The 22,014-nt window shown below is 43.0% G+C and overlaps 1 protein-coding gene across 2 annotated transcripts in view; it reads left to right on the top strand.

The window, feature by feature from the left end:
- Positions 1–16,284: 16,284 nt before the first annotated feature.
- Positions 16,285–22,014, top strand: part of CTDSPL (CTD small phosphatase like) — a 44,273-nt gene continuing 38,543 nt past the window's right edge. The window contains exon 1 of one of the 2 annotated variants that reach the window (XM_072412969.1): positions 16,285–16,548. In XM_072412969.1, the coding sequence (XP_072269070.1) occupies positions 16,473–16,548 (76 nt within the window). In that variant the 5' untranslated portion in view covers positions 16,285–16,472. The remainder of the gene's footprint in view (positions 16,549–22,014) is intronic. The other variant, XM_072412968.1, reaches the window with a different exon arrangement.

Here is a 22,014-nt window from a genome sequence, read left to right as displayed (position 1 = left end):
ACAAATGTAAATATTAAAAACATTCAATCACTATTAGCAGTTTTACAAGTCTGGTCACATACCCTGTGACCATTGTCCTATGGAAGCAGGAAATTCAGGCAAGATCATTTTAAGTTAATAGGAAACCTTAACCTTCAAAACTAAAAAAAATAAATGCAACTTTTGTTTTGGAAATCAAATATAAAAAACTAATAGGCTTGAATAAATAAATTCTATTTATGTTTGTTTTAAGTTTTATTTATTTTTATTCCACTGCAATTTTCTCTGTTGCTCAAAAATAAAAGGCAATATTTTGTGAACTGACATTTCAGAAGTCAATATTGTTCTTTAATCCAGGATTATTAAACTTTGCAAAGCGAATCGCCTAAACCGCTAGAATTTTTGCAAAGAGGTTTGATCTTTCTCTGCCGTTATTCCTTTTATTAAATTTCATGCCATTCTTTTGCATCGCTCCATAGCCGGTGCTGACCTTGCATTAGCAAGCAGCCGGCAAATTTTAAAATAGATCCTGCAATGTGAGAACAGCACATTAGTGTGGAAGAGATGTGTCACTGTTCATTAAAATAAGAACATGGGCAGCTTGGGATTATCATGCAATGTCATGTGATGGATGCCCCTGGCACTGCTGGGTAAATATAGCCCTTCAATACCAGCCAGTAACCTCCATGTACATAACTCACACCCATCTCATTCTGGACCCACATTACTTCGTCCCTCCTAAAGAACTGATCTATAGGTCTGTGTATATATATTTACATACTTTGATGTGCATGCAAATCACAAATATGTTTTAGTATGTTTGGCGTTATGTCTCCCTTTATATAGTTTCTTAAGCAAATTCATTGTTGTGAATTTGATGCATGGCCTTCTGTTTGAAGATTCCGCCAGTAATAACTCTTCTTGTTGCAGACTGACAACACTAAATCACTTCTTCACAACTAGCAGGAGTGTTGTCAGCTTAGCATGGGCTCTGCTTCACTTTGCTAATAGGCGGTCTATAGGGCCAATTGACCAAACCAACCAGGCAGTGGCCTGGCATTGTCAGTCTGCAACAGAAGAGCTATTCAAAGTAGAATTTCTTGGTACAAACTTTTGAAACAGATTCTCATAAATGAACACAGTGATGTATGATGTCAACCATAATGTAAACTGTTTTCTTTTTTAAATGTTCCTAGATTGTAAGCTCCTCGAGGAAAGACTAGAGAAGATAGACTATCATGTGAGAACCTGGGTGATCTAGCAAACCTGGTCTACGTTTGCCAACTAATATCAAATATATTTTAAAACTCTTAGATCAGGGGTGTCAAACTCTGGCCCGCGGGCCAAATCTGGCACTCAAGGTCCTTTTCTTTGGAATTCCGAAAATGAACTACATCTGGCCCAGCCGCCCGCGTTACCACCTCACATCATTTTCAATACATGCAATACATAGATATTATTCCTGTCCACCCATCACGTGACACAAAGCCTAGGCAATGATCACATGGCGGCTGACTACCAGGGTCATTGTGTTTGTTTCAATCCATTAGAGACTGCATAGTATAATATTTAGTGTCAGAACAACTTGTGATTTGAGAGGATCAACAACACACATGATGCATAGATAGATAGAAATTAGTCTTTTCAACCCTAAAGTGAGTGTAGAGGGGTTTGTTTTTGTTAGTTATGGATGAAGTAGTAAACTTCCTGAATTTTTTTAATACATTTCAAGTTTGACCCCTGACTTGGTTTAGGTTTTTAATTTCGGCCCTCTGTGTATTTGAGTTTGACACCCCTGTCCTAAATTATAAACTCTTCGGGGCAGGGTCCTCTCCTCCTCCTGTGTCTCTGTCTGTATCTATCTGTCATTTGCATTCCCTATTTAATGTACAGTGCTGCGTATTATGTTGGCGCTATATAAATACTGTTTATTTTTAAAAATAATAATATTAATACCATACTGTCATCCTAATTTATAAAGCTGCTTAAAGCAAATGACTAAATAATTAAATCTGAATGCCTCAATTCTACTGGTATTGTAGCTGTTTGGTTGGTTGGTCTTCTCATCATGGCAAACTGAGACCTTGATTTCCTTTTCTGCATTACAGTTTGGTCACTTTCTCTCCACTGATTGGACGACGAAGAGGCAGCAGCACTTCAGTGAAGTTATTACTCTGCTCACTTTGCTGTCACTTCTTATCAGTATTTATTTGCACAGTTAGTAACAGTCTGATTGGATTAAAGTTTTGCCTAATTTCAGCACTGACCAAGTTTTAATAAACGGAGCAAAGCTGCTAGCAACATCACTAAATAAAACAAATAGACAACCGGTGATGTGATTATAAACCCAATGTCAAAGGATGTGCTCTATCTATTAAAGTTGCTCATAGTTTACCTAAAGTGGTGGTCAAATGGTTTGGATCAGATGGATTCTGACTTGGATTGGAGCTATTTCAACCTCGGATCAGAACTCGTTATTTGAGCAATCAAAGTTCCAATATGAAATTACTATACATATAGCTTTCCAACAGGGTGGTTGTTGGGTCATTTCAGTTTGACTTATTCTGGAGGCAATTGGACAATAATTTGCCCCAGTTTCTATATTTGCAAACACCTTACCTCTAGAATCCTTTTCATTGGGCCTGGTTTACGAAAGGTCTCCAAGGCTGGAGAGGATACGGTTTCATCAGTGAAGCTGGGTGATCTAGCAAACCTGGAATGGACCTGGTCCAGGTTTCAAAACATTTGTTAACAAATAGCTAATGACTTTTAGGAAATCCATTCCAGGTTTGCTGGATCACTCAGCTTCACTGATGAAAGTGTATCCTCTCTAGCCTTGGAGAACTTTAATAAATCGGGCCGAGAAGCAGAGAAGACTGGATAAAGCAGATCGGTGGCTCAGAGGTTAGCGCTGGATCCCTGGTTCAAATCTTGGCCGGGTCACTATCTGCATGGAGTACTCCCCAGTTAGTTTAATTGGCTTCCCCCCAAAATTGACCATAGACTGTAATGTCATATGACTATGGTAAGGACATTAGATTGTGAGCCCCCTTGAGGGACAGCTAGTGACATGACTATGGACTTTGTACAGCGTTGCATAATATGTTGGCGCTATATAAAAACTCGATAATAATAGACTGAAAAAATCTAAGCACCCTAGGCACTTTGGGCTACAATACATATTTTAAGTAATATGTTCTCTCAACTCATTCACCCCAAAAAAATAAGTTTTAGTCTGGTGAATTATTTACCCAAAATGTTCAAAGTGCATTAGACCGGATTCACTAAGCATTCACACAAGGATAAGTCTCTATCTCATGGGCATTTCTGAAATCTCATAGCCTTACCTAAAAAAAACAATTACTTTCTATTAAAACATAACTCCCTTGGTGTGTCAACTCTGCGGATGGAGCCAATTGCCATAAATTGGACACAACGTTATCTATAATTCTATCAAAAAGGAGAATCCAATGCAAAATAAAATCAGTTTCTGTATCTTTATGTATTCTGTGATTTTTGTTGATTTTACTTTGCAGTATTTCATGGCGGATTACATGCCGGGTGAGTTATGGGCCAGTTTAGTGTTGTTGATACATTTTGAATTACATTGTTGTCCTATCATTCCAGGCAATGCGCCAAAATGCCATTGTTATAGCAACAGCCTTCCAATCCTGCCAGACTCAGTGAAGATCATGCAACCGGCGGCGTGGCGAGATGCCAGGGCTTCTAGCAGTTTCATTTTTCATATTTGAAGTGTTTTATCAGTAGAGAATAGAGAGAAGAAAGAGAAAGATCCCTTGTCTCCAAGCTTGTCCTAGATAACGATTGAAGAACTAAAAGTCTCAGTACATTATTATTATATACAGTATTTATATAGCACCAACATATTACGCAGCACTGTACAAAGTCCATAGTCATGTGACTAGCTGTCCCTCAAAGGAGCTCACACTCTAATGTCCCTATCATAGTCATATGTCTTTAATAAAGTCAATTTGGGGGAAGCCAATTAACCTAACTGCATGTTTTTGGAATGTGGGAGGAAACCGGAGCACCCAGAGGAAACCCACATAGACACCGGGAACCTGCAAACTCCATGCAGATACTGTTCTGGCCTGGGACCCAGCGCTGCAAGGGCCAGGGTGCTAACCTATGAACACATCTGTAGAAGTTGGAGCTCAGTTTGAATGAGAGGGGCGCATGTGTTCTCACTCAAGCCCAATATCTTATATTCACTGAAGCTTAATGCACAACTATAGTTATGTAAATTTGGGATCATAAGGGATTATTATTGCAGGAGGGACATCTCTTGTCCCTAAAAAAAAATACATACCAGTTTATTTGGTATCTAAAAAAAAAAGAAGCACATGCCAGGCTACCGGGACTGAATGGACTCCTACGTGCATGCAGGAATTACATCACCCCATCAAGATGGCCAAAGATCAGAAACCTGGAAAAGGACCAGATGGGGGTGCCCACCACAGAACAGAGACAGGTGAGTGAATTTAAAAAATAGAGATCAGGCAGGTAAGGTGATTTTGCTGTAGAAGGGACATCGCTTGTACCTGTAAAATATGTAACACTGGCTGTTTAAGAACCCGTGCAGTGTTGCAGGCAACTACATGGGAACCAGCATGGAAGCTGCATGGGAAATGTTGTGTTCATTATAAACTAGCCTACTGCTGTTTGCTAAATAATGTGCCGGGGGGGGGGTTGCTATGAACACACCTAGCCTAGCACTCAGCCATGCGTGTAACCAATGCAGACACCCTTGTTGTCTAGGTAAGCAGCAGTGAGCATTTTTTATTTGCTGGTGGGCATGAGGATGCTCACTGCTGTATACCTTGACAATTCAGAGCTTCTGAATCTTACCCCCCCCCCTCACATTCCAAATCTCCCCCGGACATATTTCTAACTGTTACTAACACTTTTATTCATCTCTCCCCTCAGGCACTTTGTTTTGGGGTCACCTTTTATTCTACCCTCTCCTTTACCAAGCAAATTCAGAACATTTTCAGGTCCTGTCACTTTCACCTGGGCAACATCTCTAAAATCTGCCCCTACCTGTCCCCAGAGACCACCAAACGCCTTGTACACATCTCTCATCTGGACTACTGTAACCTCCTCCTCTCTGGTATTCCCCTAACCCGACTCTCTCCCCTACAATCTCTTATGAATTCTGCAGCCAGACTCATCCGTCCTTCCCACCTACCTACCCCATACACAGCCTTCCCACCTACCTACCCATACACAGCCTTTCCACCTACCTACCCCATACACAGCCTTCTTACTTACCTACCCCATACACAGCTTTCCTACCTAACTACCCCATACACAGCCTTCCCACCTACCTACCCCATACACAGCCTGCCCACCTACCTACCCCATACACAGCCTTCCCACCTACCTACCCCATACACAGCCTGCCCACCTACCTACCCCATACACAGGCTTCCCACCTACCTACCCCATACACAGCCTTCCCCCCTACCTACCCCATACACCGCCTGCCTACCTACCTACCCCATACACAGACTTCCCATCTACCCCATACACAGACTTCCCACCTACCTACCCCATACTCAGCCTGCCCACCTACCTACCCCATACACAGCCTTCCCACCTACCTACCCCATACACAGCCTTCCCACCTACCTACCCCATACTCAGCCTGCCCACCACTCATCTTCTGCTGCATCTCTTTGTGTTTCTCTTCATTGACTTCCATTTCATTTTTAATTTTCAATTAAATTTATCTCCTGTGCTTTGCCTTCAATTCCCTCCACAGTTCTTGTCCCACTTACCTTTCTGACCTGATAGAAAAATCCCCTCACTAGCTGCTCTCTTCTTTTCTCTAATAACATAGTAATGACTTCCTCACTCATAACCCCATCACACGCACGGCTACAAGACTTTTCTAGAGCTGCCCCGACTCTCTGCAATGGTCTTCCTCATCCTTTTCGGTTTGCTCCTACTTTTAAAGAGTTCTTACAACCCCTCCTTTCAACCCATCCCTGTTCAACCCCGTTGTCTCCTGGCATCCTTCTGGTCCCTGCAGGTCCTGGGGACACGTCTTCTTCCTCCAATCTCCAGCTGGTGACTGCAGAGACAATCTCAGGAGATTCCCGGTGACGCCGGTGCATGCTAGGGTGCGGATAGAAAGAGCGGCGGGAAATTAAAAAAAATTTGTATTGGATTTAATACAAAATAGCTGTATTGAGTCCGATACAAAGAAATCTTCATTATATATATATATATATCTCTAGTCACTGCTGGAAACACTAACACAACAAAGGAAAACTTGTTGCTAGGGACAACAGGTTGACTATACTAACTAACTGTATAATACAGGGGAGATCAGGAACATACCAACACATAAATCATAAGTAAGCTGTTGTGACAGCACATACAGGTATATTACATGTTTCACCATTTTATTTTATTTTTTAACAGATTTTTGTGTTTTTTTATTTAAACATCTTTAACGTCTTTTTCTATATTGCAAAGATGGCCATTCTTTCCAACCATCACTATCCAATCATTGGTGGCCGTGATACAAAGCGTCTGTTCTCTTTTGAGAAAGCAGCCAAGGAGTATCCTTTTTTGAGGTCAACTGTGTTTGTTTTTATGCAAATTAAATCTTATACCGCAACAGTTCTTAAATCTTTATCTGTAAATGTTTGGAAAAATCCACTTGACACTTTACTATTGAAGGGTAACCCTTCAAGGAAAGCAATTACTGAAAATTATACAATGCTCAGAATCCCGTTAGAATATTTTACCCAGAAAACTGGCATGGTGAAATGAACGGAGCAGTTTCCTACTAAGTCAGCGGAAGATGTTCTCCTTGCTTTTTCTAGAGCATGGAAGGTTCTCCCGTCGGCTATGGGAGATGACCCCTAAAGTGTTGCATGGGGCGTATATTTCTCCATGTCATGCATACCTGATGGGTTATAATCCTACTAGTAAGTGTCCTAAATGTACACATCAAAATGCGGATTTGTACCATGCTTTTTGGAACTGTACAAGTATTAAAAGATTTTGGTGTTCTGTGGCCTATTATGTTACTTCAACCTTGATTAATTATGTGCCCATAACTCTCGCGGCAAATTTGGCCATTCTTGCTTACCGAAATTGTAAGGGCCGGTATAAATTCGCCAAACAAAATCAAATTAAAAAAAAGAAAAAAAAAAGATTGCGGGCTGTGCTGATCAATGAATGCAGCGCTGGCTAGAGGTTAAATAGGGACAAATATCCCCAATAAAAACCTCTAGTGATCTCTGATTGGCTAAAAAAAAAGCATTTACCGTATTTTTCGGCGTATAAGACGCACTTTTTCTTCCCCAAAACTGGGGGGGAAAAGTGGGTGCGTCCTATACGGCGAATGCAAGTTTTAAAAATAAATAAAACCGGTAACATACTTACCCGATACCGCGATCCCGCAATCCTGCGTGCTTCTGCGATCTTCTCCCCTCTCCTCCTGGCTGCAGCGCGTGTCCCCGCCTTCCTGCAGACCCAGCGAGGAGAAGCCTGCACACGCGATCCCGGAAGCAGGCTGAGAGACAAGCGTGCCCCCGTGATCCCGGAAGCAAGCCGCTGTGCCAATTTATCAGATCACAGGGTGATCAGAAGGGGATAAATTGGCACAGAGTGATCAGAAGGGGATAAATTGGCACAGGGTGATCAGAAGGGGAATAATCTTTTAGAATCTTTTTTTTCTAGATTTTCCTCCTTTAAAATTGGGTGCGTCTTATATGTCGGAGCGTCTTATACGCCGAAAAATACGGTAATCTCTAATGCCGGGTATCGTAATCATTTTCTTGATCTTCTGATGGTTTTACAAAATTGGTTCACAGAAATTTCACGGACCAATCAGAAGTTCAAGGAAGTTTCGCGAGAATGCCAGAGGCATTGTTACCTGTTGTTTCTTTGGTGGCAAAAAAACCCAATATTGCATAAATGGATAGACTCAGATCTACCCACATTAGGTCTTTTTAGAGAAAAATTAGATCTTGTTTTTAAAATGGTCTGGAAAAAAGCTTCACTTTTTTCTTGAAACTCGGGAATCCTATATGGAAACTCAACCTCATTCTTTAAAAGCACAAGTTAAGAAAACTTTTGAACATAATTCATGGTATACTTAAGAATGTTAGACAATGATCCTCCAATACTCATAGATGTTTATTGATTCTTGCAATTATTATAAACGCAGGTTTGTTTAACCCAATTGTTTATTTGGACTGTTCAAGCGTACTGATGAAACTTTTTCTTTTATAAGGTTTGTAACCCTTTTTTTGCGTTAATTGTGTTTCTCTTCTGTACTGTTACATATTTATACATCCTTCAATAAAAATTTAAAAAAACAAAAAAAACAAAAGCTTTTTCATATATATAGTATAATGAGTGAATGCTGTCACTCTAGGACTGGAAGTATGTTACACGCAAGATAATAATAATAAAGGGTAAAAAACCTAAAAAAATATATAACACACCATATCTAAGGACTAGTAAACTTCAATATATTACATTGTTTTGGGGAATGGCTAAACCTTAATTATTTAATAAATAAATAGATAACTATATTCAGTAGGGTTTCTTTCTCATATTTGCCTAAGGTTCAGCATTAATGGGAATAGTTATGCAAATTAGCTAAACCCACTAACTTTGAAATGGGAAAGTCGGAGACAGTATTTCATAACAAATTCATCTGCTGTAATTTAACAGAACGCAATGTAAACTAAAATCATTTTCAGAAATGGATGTCAGAATGAGCGCTATGTCACAGTAATGGCACCGCTCAAATGTTCCATCTGTAGGAGAATCGCTGGCAGCAAAAATCAGAGAATTAATATTACAGATGGAGAAATCAGATTGTCTGTTCCAGAGACAGATTAGACAGAGGTGAATTATATCACAGGAAGGGTTACACAACACTCAGAAATGGCTGACGCGCTGTATATTAATTGTGTATATTACTTTTATCGTAAGAAGCCTCCTTCTATGCCATCCTAAAAATTACAGCTGCATACACACACTAGATATTGGGCGGCAGAAACAATGGCTTGTGATTGGTTGTACCCAAAGTGTAGCACCTCCCTTACCTACCCACCCCCGCCATCCCCATAGAACAACCATTATATACAAAAACTGTCACCCAAAAATTTTACTATCAATGGTTTTGAGTGACAATATAGAAATTGTGTATCACGGGGGCAAGAAAATAAATACACATAGGATGCAGTTAATTACCAGCAATTATGAGAAACATAATTGTGTTACCTTTTGATTCGGCTGGTGGATCTGATGCAGTCTCTGACCATTTCTTCTTCTAGTATAATTGCAGTCTCTGATTGTCTGCTGTACTATGTCTGTAATCTCTGATCATCTCCTGTGCAACGTCTGCAGTCTCTAACCGTCTCCTGTACTATGTCTGCAGTCTCTGACCGTCTCCTGTACAATGTCTGCAGTCTCTGACCATCTCCTGTACAACGTCTGCAGTCTCTGACCATGTCTGCAGTCTCTGACCATCTCCTGTACAATGTCTGCAGTCTCTGACCGTCTCCTGTACAAATTTCTGCAGTCTCTGACCGTCTCCTGTACAATGTCTGCAGTCTCTGACCGTCTCCTGTACATGTAGAGGAAAGTTACATGTAGAGTTTCCTGAGCGGTAGTGGCTTCCTGGCATAAGGAAGCAGTAAATGCACCATAACCTTAGCCATTGCCAACATAACCTCCGGCTTCATCAGCCATGAGAATATAGAACGCAGTTGATTAGTCGCTATCAGTTCCTGCGCTTTGCATACAATTCCCTGTCTTGTTCATTAGGGCTTGAACTGGGATAAAAAGGAACGCCTGAAATCCAAACTGAATATCAGGCAACCAATCGACCTCCGCCTATCACAACAAAATAATTAGCCATCAAGATGTTTCTCTTCTGGAATTAATTATTACAGGCTTCTCACATAAATTTCCAGATCTAATGTGATGATTCATTTAGCTGCACATCAGATCACTGTAATTTCTGCAAGAGTTCAGTCAAGGCAGGTGACGATTAAATTGCTTAAATCTATAATTTGTGATGCATGAGTAAAGAAAAAAAAAGAAAGCCAGACTTGTGGCTTCAAGATTTTTCTGAGTATAATTATTTGGAATGTATTCTTCTCTTCCACGGGGCATTTGTGAGAAGCCGATGGTGGTGCTTTTGTACAAATAGCTTGGTATGCATGTAAGTAAATATACATCTGATGATAGATTTACCCTAAAGCCCTAATATATCAAAACTGAACAAAACTGATTCTCATCAATAAGTGACTACAACATATAGAAGCAACATGGACAGAACACCTTATTGCAGGCTTACACAGTGCACTACAGCTCATTTCCCATTTTCTCTGGATTCAGATGATGGGGGAGTCATTCATGTGACACCAAACGTAGGAAGAACAAAGGTGCCAGACTTCATTTCTCATCATTTCAGCATTACAGTGTAAACTTTAGGCTTGATTTATTAAAGCTTTCCAAGGCTGGAGAGGATACAGGTATACAAGGAATATGGACTTCATAGGAATAAATTGGTGAACTCTAGGGAACTAAAAGGCACACAAGAGGTCCAGGCTGTGTGGTTAGATGCATGGCTACAGCCAAGGACAGCTACACAATGGGGTTTTCAATATGTAAAGTTTATTTCTAAATGTCATGCTTAAATGTTACAGGAATTATATGATTTCTATTTTGTGTGTACAACAACTCCAGCATGTGTGTTCGGACTGCATTCCATGGCACTATTCAGCCAAACTATTCCAAGATGGCCTTCTCCACAGTCCTTTTGTGAGGAACAAATAATAAATAGGAACATTCAGCTTTTTTAATCCGTTACCGAGCAGATTTAAGAAATAATATTGCAATACTCACCTTCTTCTTAACCTCCCCCTCTCCGGGATTTCACTAACCCAACTCTCTCCTCTACAACCTAATATGAATGCTGCAGCCAGACTCATTCAACCTTCCCACCTACCTACCCCATACACAGCCTTACCACCTACCTACCCCATACACAGCCTTCCCACCTACCTACCCCATACACAGCCTTACCACCTACCTACCCCATACACAGCCTTCCCACCTACCTACCCCATACAAATCCTTCCCCTCTACCTAACCTACCTAACCACCTACCTACCCAATACACAACCTTCCCACCTACCTACCCCATACACAGCCTTACCACCTACCTACCCCATACAAATCCTTCCCCTCTACCTAACCTACCTAACCACCTACCTACCCAATACACAGCCTTCCCACCTACCTACCCCATACACAGCCTTCCCACCTACCTACCCCATACACATCCTTTCCCCCTACCTACCCACCTACCTACCCCATACACAGCCTCCCCACCGCTCCTCTTCTGCTGCTTCTCTTTGTAGTTCTTTTCATTGGCTTCCATTGCACCATAGAATCAAATTCAAGCTTCTGTGCTTTGCCTTCAAATCCCTCCACAGTTCTTGTCCCCCTTACCTATCTTTCCTGATAGAGAAATACCCCCCTAGCCACTCTCTTCGCACCTCCAATGACCTACTAATGATTTCCTCACTCATAACCTCATCACACGCACAGCTCCAAGACTTTTCTAGAGCTGCCCGACTCTCTGGAATGGTCTTCCTCGTCCTATTCGGCTTGCTCCGACTTTCTGCTCATTTAAAAGAGCGCTCAAAACCCAACACTTCAACCTCACCTACCCGTCTTCTTCTGTCTCTTAAACCCTCACTACTCCCCACCACTCCATATCCTCCTCCTATTGTGCTATTCTTTCCCCACCTCCTAGATTGTGAGCTCCTCGGGGCAGGGTCCTCTCCTCCTCCTGTGTCACTGTCTGTATCTGTCTGTCATTTGTAACCCCTATTTAATGTACAGCGCTGCATAATATGTTGGTGCTATATGAATCCTGTTTATTATTATTAGTAGTAATAACAATATAAATAATAATAAAGAAGTAGGGAATGAAGAGGGAAATGTTTTGGTTCCATTTGTTCTCAATAGCAGCGATTGATTTTGCACCAAAGAATGTTTGATGAATGTCAGATTCACTGTTTTGGTGTATATATACATCATTTTCCTTAATTACCTCTAACTAATCAAGTATCCAGGATGTGCTGTGAGGCCTTGGATTCTATCGATCTTCCTTTGTGTGTACAGGACTCATTTCTAAGCTCTGATTCTGCTCCATTAGGATTCTCCATTGCAATGTAAATAGCCGGCGTCTCTCTGCTTTGACAAGTGACATCTCGGTGAAGCACAATGTTTGCAGAGTGAGAATTACACTGCCAGCCGGCAAGATTTACAGAACATAAAAGATGATGTGATAAAAAGGAATTGTTAACTTCCGCCAGGAAAGCATTTATTTTTATTCAGAAAAAAGAATATGTGAAAATTAGACCTTTTGCTCTTTGGAAAGAATGAGAAATCCGACAAATCTAAGCAATGGAGCAGTGAGACAAAACAGGATCCGGATCCTGCGTCCGCTCTGCAAAGGCCGAAAAGATGCAAAGAGCCAAAAAAAGATAATAAGGGAAGTTAGAGACTCCAAAGACACAAAGTAATATTAGTAAAATGAATGCTAAGATTAACGCATAGCTTGATATCACACAAGGGATATTACACTCAGCACTTTTCTTAGCAGGAAACAGAGAAATCCTGAAAATCTATGATGAGCAGAGTGGGGAAGACTGCTGGGATTGTTGTTAACCATTTTATGACCACCTCTTGCCAAACCCAGGCTGCTTTTGTAGTGTGTGCTCCTATAAATATAATGATACCTATGATGTATCGGTGCTGGCTATAGGTCACCAATAAAGTGCTATGGTAAGAATGATATGACACGCCTCTTCCTCGTAGTACCGCCCCTTTCCTACACATGGGCCTAAAGCATGGGCAAAGCAGAGAAGGCTGCACGTTGCTGATTCACATAATGCTGGTCTGTAAGAGAAAAGGGGATCACCATAAAGTCGTTGGTAAATAAAAATCTTTAAATTTAAATTAAATAACAAAATAATGAAACACCTGTATTTTGTGGCTGTCATGTGATCACACGGTCCCACCTCGGCATGGCTGGACAAGGTCAATGACTGCCAAGTTTTCTATTGGTTCCGGCTATCGGTGGGGATACAGATGCATTTCCTGCACCCCCCTCTCCAGCACTTTACCTGCCCACAGTCAGTCTGTACTTCTCTTGTATGTACAGCCCACCGCACTCTACTTTTTCATGTATTGCCCCCTGTCATGCCCTTTGCATTCATTACGTAGTGTTTGCTGTCATACCCACTAAAGTCCCACGCTGGTCATATTGCCCACTTCTCTCCTACACATAATACCTGCTTTGTTTTACCCACCACACTCCTCTCCTATGCCAACCACCCGCTGCCATACCCTTTGTACTTTTCCCCTGCCCACTGTCGTACCCAGCACTTATTTTATCTTCAATTATCAGCCAATGGGATAGCTGCCACAGTTCTCTCCTGCACGTAATTGGTTGATGTCATACCCACACATACTGACCCAATCATTCCATGGACACAGTTGTGAGGTCATGACCAGTGTACGTATAAATCAGCATGTTAGGCCTAAACCTTCACATTTGTCTGGGACCAGCATTCCGTCCATGTCACACTGGTGATGTTGTTGTCCAGAGACCAGATTGCTAAGAAAGCCAACCGAGCATTTACTAATGGCGCCACTACCATGTCTGCTGATCCAGTTGGGTATCATGTCAATGCTGGCTCTTTGCCAGTGAAGGGGAGAACCTCATAGGCACCAAGTGAAGGCTCTTTTTATCCATCCCATTGGTGGTGCCCCTGTCTCTAGGTGTACTTTGGCTCTATTGATCCCCAGCTCCCGGCTTTTGAGGAACAGCAATGTTAGGCTTAGTCTACACCGACGTTTTCCCCAGAATTTAACCTGAGGCTTTTACAGCCCTTGATTGAAATCCCCATGCATTCCAATAGGCTAATCTACACTAGGACGTTTCCTTGGAAAACACTGGAAAACGCGGGTAACTGTTTTCATTGACTTCAATGGGACGATTTCTCATGTTTTTAAGCAATAAAAATGTAAACGCTTTAAAAACTCAGGATAGGTGTTTTCCAGGATTTTAAAGACAAGCTTTATTACGCTAGAAAAAGTGTTTAAAAACACATATAAACGCAATAGGAATGTTTACATGTGTTTTTAATAAGGTCCGTGTAGACCCAACCTTAAGAAGTAAATTGGCACAAAGTTCTACTTTAACGATGGAAACACAAGTTGCAATTGGATTGCACAATCTCCTTTGGATTTTCCAACAATTATATAGTGCAACACTATGGGAAATAACGCTGCTCCCAAGCCTGGTGTTGGCTGCCGTTCCTAGATTGTAAGCTCTTCGGGGCAGGGTCCTCTCCTTCTCCTGTGTCACTGTCTGTATCTGTCTGTCATTTGCAACCCCTATTTAATGTACAGTGCTGTGTAATATGTTGGCGCTATATAAATCCTCTTTATCAATAATAATAATTCCTGGCCATTGAGTGCGAAAGCCAAACTGAAGATCATCCGGCAAACAAAAAACACTCCAGCATTGTAAAAAAATGTTACTGTTCTAGCTATATGCATAGCAATTTCCATTTTATGAATCTACCTTGCAGACACATTTTACCCAGTATTGTCTCCCAAATGAAGTCTAATCCTAGGTGAAACGCGTCAGTAGGGAGGTCCCAGGTAAACCAATGTAGTGACAAAACCTGTCTGGTTGATGGATAAATGAAAGCTTAAAGCTAGCCATATACCCTGGTGGATCCACGAATGATGCACGAGGAACGTCGTAATGAAAGTGAAGGGGAGAATGCGGTGCCGCTCCGTCGTTCTTCCTCCCCTCTTAATACAGCAGAGCGGCACTGTATGTACATCCCTCAATCTTGCATCGTTCAGTCTTTTGTCATTGGAAAGGATTGTGAAAGACAATTATTGCATGCGTGTATGCAGCCTAAATGTTGACCATCAATTCGATCACTATATACATCACCAGCCAATGAAAGTGCTCCTCACTCTTACTATACAAACTGGCAGGGCCATATTTTTATGGTAGACTGCAGAGAAAGCTTCTATTGGTTGGTGAGTGTTAAGGAATAATCCCATTAGATGGTGGCTGTTATGGAATAATCCCATTGGCTGGTGGTTGTTTGGGAATAATTCCATTGGCTGGTGGTTGTTGGGGAATAATCCCATTTGCTGGTGAATGTTAGGAAATGCTCCAATGGACTAATGGTTGTTAGAAATTTCCCCTATTGCTGGTTGTAAAGGAATGTTCCCAGCTAAATAATATTGATTGACCAATTTCTGAACAATACATTGATCAAATATCTCTCATGAATAGATTTTTAGATGTTTTATAAAATAAACATGTGGTCAGCTTCAGTAACGTAGAACTTTTAAATCCAAAAATTGTCAGCTAACCAAAAAGGGGTATGCAATGGTAACCCCCATATTATTCTTATGACATGTGTATCAAAACGTGTATCATCATGACGCATTGTGTTAATGAATTGTTACCTTGCATTACGGCACCCAATTCAAGTGAATATGCTGCCTTGGGGGCACTTAGGATTTTTTTGTTCCAGTATTGCATTTTATTGTGTTTTTGGTGCATGTAACACAATTGTGTTGAGCGAATGCGTTGGGTTGACGCTCAGAATGACTGGCATGGCCATGCGCTAATGACCTAGAAGGGATATCTGGCTCGTGTCACGTAGCTTTGGGTTTAAGAGGCTTCGGAATCAGTCAGAATTTATTGACAGGTACATTTGACCTGAGATTGACCTCCTTTACGAAGGAACGCAAACAAAACCCATCGCCGTATACCTGCGACCTGCATTATATAAGCCAGAGCAGTCATGGCAGCCCGTATATTATTCTAATGACAGGGTCACTTTAAATAAAACATTTATTTGCAATGTCAGACGGGAGCAAGCAGAAATTTTCCTATTTAGAACCGGTGAGGACTTTCTATGGTAAATAGACCATCACGACGGTTACCATCTACAGCTGTGTGAAGAGGCTGCGCAAGCCCTTTTATACTAAAAGCAATCCCCGCCCCTTCTGTCATCCACGTCTGCTTCGGCCAATGACAGAGCGCTCGTTCCCGCCCTTTCTCTGACACTCCCCGCTGTCCAGGATAACCCTGTAGCTGCCAGAGTGGCTGGACGCAGAGGAGGCGGGGCCTAAGCGCTGTCCGGCATTGGAGGGGTGGATGGTAAGCCCCGCCCCTTGTTTATGTGGTGGCGCGGCCCGTCCTCCATGTTGGGAAGGTGAGGGGAGAGGAGTGAGGGGAGGACGGGGACTCCAGCGATCTGAGCCCGCCCGGACTACATGCTGAGGAGGCAGGCACAGCACCCGGAGCCCCGGGGGAGCCGCCAGCTCGCGCCCGGCTAATCCTACCTACAGGCAGAGCGGAGAGCCGAGGCCCCATGGACGGCACGTCCATCATCACCCAGGTCACCAACCCCAAGGAGGAGGCCGTCCTGTCCTGCGCCCAGGAGAAGGGTAAGAAGAGACCCCGAGGAGGGTACACCCGGCTAGGGGAGGGGTCTGTGTATGAGAGGGAGGGACTGAAGGCAGGTCTGTGCCCTGGAGAACCCATGCAAGGGCCTGTGCCTAGGAAACGGGGTACTCACCCGAGAGGGGGAGGAGCCTGTCCTGTATATATGGAAGAAAGAAATGGAGGCTGTGCCAGGGGAAGGGTCAGATGCCCAGAGGGGGGAAGGGTTGGGTGCCAACTGAGGGGCATGGACTTTGGTAGAAGGGTTGAATGCCCACTGAGGGGGCAAAGGCTTTGGGAGAAGGGTTGGGTGCCCAGCAAGCAGGGAAGAGCTCTGTGAGAAGGGTTGGGTGCAGCCAGGGGGTATGGGCTCTGGGAGAAGGGTTGGGTGCCCACTGAGGGGCATGGACTTTGGAAGAGGAGTTGGGTGCCCAGTGAGGGGGGGAAAGGCTCTGTCAGAAGGGTCCGGTGCCCAGCGAGGAGGTATGGGCTCCATGAGAAGGGTCAGGTGCCTAGCGAGGGGGTATGGGCTCCATGAGAAGGGTTGGGTGGCTAGCGAGGGGTATGGGCTCCATGAGAAGGGTTGGGTGGCCAGCGAGGGGCTATGAGCTCCATGAGAATGGTTGGCTGCCCAGCGAGCGGTCATAGGCTTTGGGAGAAGGGTTGGGTGCCCAGTGAGGGGGTATGGGCTCCATGAGAAGGGTCAGGTGCCTAGCGAGGAGTCATAGGCTTTAGGAGAAGCAGGTGCCCAGTGAGATGGTATGGGCTCCTGGGGAAGGGTTGGGTGCCCAGCGAGGGGTCATAAGCTTTAGGAGAAGGGTTGGGTGCCCAGCGAGGGGTCATGGGCCCCCCTGGAGAAGGGTTGGGTGCCCAGCGAGGGGGTATGGGCTCTGGGAGAAGGATCAGTGGTTCAGGGATTAGTTATAGAATCCTGAATAATGGCCAGACCCCTAGGGATAGCAATATGATCAGGATATGGGTCAGATGCCGAGGAAGGAGACGCTATGTTCTGGAGTGATAATACTATGCCCAGGGAAGGGGTGTAGAGCCTAGAATAACGTCCAGGTTTCCAGGTAAAGGAGTTTAGAACCCCCAGGAGGGTCCGAAGCCTAGTGGTATCGTGATGACCAGGGATTGGGTTAGGTACCCAGGAAGGGGGGCTGAGTTGCCCTTGAGAGGGTTTAGATGCCAAAACATGGTACTATGCCAAGAAAATGGGTCAGATGTCTAGGAAGGGGGTGTGAAGGACCCAGATGAGGGGTCCAATTCTAAGGAAAGGGGTCTTGGAACCCAAATGGGTCAGAGGTCTAGGGATTGTACTATGACCAGTACTGTGCTCTGGAGAGGGTTTAAATTCTGATAAATGGCATTATGCCCAGAAAACCATCGTGCTCAGGGGAAGATTAGGCTAACCACAAAGGGCAAGGGGTGGGGCTGTGTCTGACAGGTACAATGCCCAGGTGAAGAGTTGGATGCCCAAGCAGTGGTGGATGGCAGAATACTGAGATGCCTACAAAGAATGTATGCCTAGGGGGAGCATCGAATGCTAAGATTGAGAGGATAATTTCCAAAAGAAGGGTCAAAAGTCATTTGAGGAAGTACTGTGTCCATGGAACGGATCAAATGCCCAGAGAGTGAGAACTCTGGGATGTTTCATTTACTTGTGGAGGGTATATGGTGCCTAGGAGAAGGATCAGTTCTTATGGTGCAACATGATGCCAAAGAGAGGATGAGATACCTTTTGGAGGGATTACTGAGCTCAGGAGAAAGGTCAGATGTCCAAAAAGTGGGTGTAATGCCCATTAAAAGATCACACCCACAGGTGGCCCACAGAGCCAAGGAAAAGAGTTATATTTTCAGGGAAGGTGTCCTGTACCCATGAGATCATTCAGATGTCTAGGGAGGGAGTAATATTTCCAGGTGAAAAGTCAAATGCCCAGGGTGGAGGATAAGGGTCAGATACCTGTGCCAAGAAGGAGAGTTGGATGCCTCTCTAGGCATGGGGTATATGGTGACCATTGAGTTTTGTGCCCCAGAGACAGTTAGATTCCCAGGAAGAGTGTATGGATCCCTGGAAGATGGTTTATTTCTCAAAGTGAGAGTCAGGTGATCATGAAATTTGCACAGGATAGCCTAAACGACAGGTGAGGTGTCCAGCAAAGGGATAGTTGCTGTGGATACCGTGTTCAATTCCATGTAAAGTTTTGTAAATTATCCAAGGCGTTGTGGGATATTGTACCCATGAGGCGACTGAGCTGGGCCAGAAGGTGGAGGGTTTGCTGCCTAAAAGAATCCCACACCTAGGGAGACAAGTAGAAGAGTTAGATGCCTAGAAATGAGAAACGGATTAAATTCCTGCATATGTCCAGGGTTGTACCGTGCAAATGGGGGTAATAATGCAAGGAAATTGACATTTGGCGTGTGACCCTTTGCCCATGACCAGTTTTGAGGCCCCCACTGTAACCAGGAAATGACATGGTAAAGTGATATTTCAGAAAGGCAATGACCAGGGATATTGTGACCAGGGTTTAAGTCATCAGACACGTACAGAGGGTTCTTTGCACAGTAGGGAGGGATATAGTATTCTGTGTCCCACACTACGAGACCCCAGACACGATGTTCTGTGCTGCCCCAGGGTAGCAAGCAGTACTAAAATTGGACGGAACCCCATGCTAAGGAGAAGGATAGGCCAATTGCAGGGACTGTTCCACTTAGTAGAAGTATGAAAGACTTGAGCCTACTAGATATGCCAGGCACTCAGAAGACTCATTATGGCCCTGTACTCCGGGAAATCCTGAGCAGATGAGGAATTCATGCTTAAATACAAGAGGCACCCAAGTCAGACTGAACTTGGAAAGAAAAGATCTGTCTATAATTGGGTTACTGGATGGCTAGAGGCTGATCTAATTGAGCCTGACCCTCTGGGCGTGGGCTAGATTACTATTTGTGGAATAATGCAAGAATAGATGGCGCTTGGCTCAACATGTAGTAGTGGCACTTTTACCATAGCGGAGAGACTTTGGATCCGATGTGTGGAATGTTTTATGGTGTTATCCAGCAGTGAAAATTGTTGGGCGTACAACTGGTCACCATACAACGTACTATTATAATTTGAGTTGTTACGGGGGCAGTGCATGCAGTTCCTAAACGATGCAAAATTAAACTTGGTAGCAAGTATTTCCATTTTGCGTGGGCTGAAGTTTTTATTAGCCAATGGCACTTCTCATGTACGGGACTTTAATAAATACAAACTATAACAGTGCTCAACCCAGAAATTTTTTTAAGCTGGGTGGGATGGAATTTTAGGCGGGTGGCAGTCCCTGTATTGTTACCTAACTCATCAGTAACCACCCAAAGACAGCCGGTGGTTACTGAAAAGTGCTGGGTGGTGCACCCGGCTAAAAGGGGCTGGGGAGAACACTGTATAATATACTGTATGTTGCTGGTTATATTGTCAACAATGTAAAAAAACAAATTGCATCCATTGCAGCATCCCGCGATGTTTTTGCATTCTGTACAGAGAAAGGGAAAGCCAAAACTCTGGGCATCTTTAGCCAGTTTTTCCTCACAAATGGAAGAATAAATTTCTTTCTGGCACTGAAGCCTGTCAGATCTGTTTGCTGGATTCGTGTATTCCCATGTTATCTTTTAGTAATTATAACGCGGATACAATTCACCGCAAGAAAAGACTTTGTTTTGTAACATTTTCTGATTGATATTACTGAATAATGAGCTGGTAGGTGAAGGGGTTTAAGCACTCTTACTGTAAAGAATCTCTTCCTGTATTGTACAATAGGCATTTTATCATTTTTTTAGACACAGTTTATATCATTGGATATATTTATACTTGTTAAATTGCCTTCAAGGCAAGCTGAACAAGCCAGATATTTCCAGCATTTAACCATGCAACCACCAATCAAGTTTAAATTTAGCTGCCTGCCTTTGAATCTTCTCAAGACTGTGTTCTGACAGTATAGTTTCCTAAACGTTCCTATTTCCTGTTTAAGGTCAGACTCCCCTTTCTTCTGTTGCATTGAAAACCTCACTGCAGTACCTTTCTTAGATTGGCATTGCCCTTCTGTCATGTAGCAGTGTCAAGGCTTAATAGTTGGTTGGTTAGCAATTGTGGTTGACTGCAGAGTTGTTGCCTACTCATCTGCTCCCATTCAATCAAACTGGAGTGGTTGGAAGCTAATTTATGCACGTATTTGCACCTGGTTGCAGCACAGTTTCTGTAAGTGACTTGCCACTTTTGGACTTTAGGTTGCTTTTAGTTCTCTGGAGAAGGAACTGCAAGGGAGTTATGTGCATAGTTTGCTGTGTCTGCAGAATTTTTTTCGGTTGGGAAGGCGCTGTGGGTGGAAGACAGCCCCTGTATTGTGACCCAACTTTTTTAGTAAGCACCCGCAAACGGCCAGGTAGCTACTGAAAGTGCCCGGTGGTGCACCCAGCTAAAAGGGGTTGGGGAGAACACTGGCCGGGGAGCAGCTTATCGTACAATTTACAAGTTTGGTTAATTTCTTCATCCTTGTAGGGTCACCCCTATAATTTCTGGATTTGCATTGGCTAATTTAGAAATTTGCCTGAATGAGCGGAATCACGAGTTTACTTTAAATTTTGCAGTGAGATACCTGGTGATTGTCATGTGCCTTGTTCTCTTCACTTGACAAATTGTGGTGTTCCCATATTTCTTACATTTAGCGCTTCAAGGGGCAGAGCTTCTGCCCATGGGGTACCTCTTAGAGGAGTACAAGATTCCATGCCTACCTATGCTTCTCTTGGAGCTCAGCACACCTTGGATGTCATTACCAGGGAGTTGCTGAGCCCCAAACGTTGTACAAAATTGTCTTTTAAAACACACCCTTACAGGTTGGAATTTTCATAATGAGATTATTAAAATTCTGATTTGTTTTTGTTTTTTTAATTATAGCTAAGTTTTAGTATAAACCATGATATGTTCTTGTCTGTTTGCTTTACTTCTATAGCTGGAAATTTCCACTGACCAGAGGAAAAGGGCAGTCCAGCAATTAATAACTAGTGAAAGTTTTGATGTCACATTAGGTCATTTAAGGAGTAATGTGAGTTTGAAATTTTTAACAGTATGCCTGTACCTGTAATTTAAAAGCAATGTCAATGAATCTTTGCAGCAGATTTCCTGACTGCACCATGCCACCAAGTTTCCAATTAGTTCACTGGCGATATATAGAATATTCTATACAAATACTATTCCAAAAAGTTTGGAAAATTGATTTTGTGTTTAGTGTGCTGCTAATGTTGTCAGGGTTTAGACCATGCCAGTAGGTGGTTTGATCACCAAATACTGCTAGAGCAGAGTATCGGAGAGATGAGCTCAGCATTGTGCTGCTTCTCATTTCACTGCTAAGGGTGTAAATTTTTTCAACATCAAAAATGCTACCAGCTAGACAGCACTGCAGAGCTGTGTAACAGGACCTGATTGTGAAAATACAAAT

This window comes from Pyxicephalus adspersus, chromosome 5, assembly GCF_032062135.1.
Source record: "Pyxicephalus adspersus chromosome 5, UCB_Pads_2.0, whole genome shotgun sequence".
Taxonomy (NCBI): Eukaryota; Metazoa; Chordata; class Amphibia; order Anura; family Pyxicephalidae; genus Pyxicephalus; species Pyxicephalus adspersus.
Note: the sequence above shows the minus strand (reverse complement) of the source record. Positions and strands in the feature narration are given on the sequence as shown.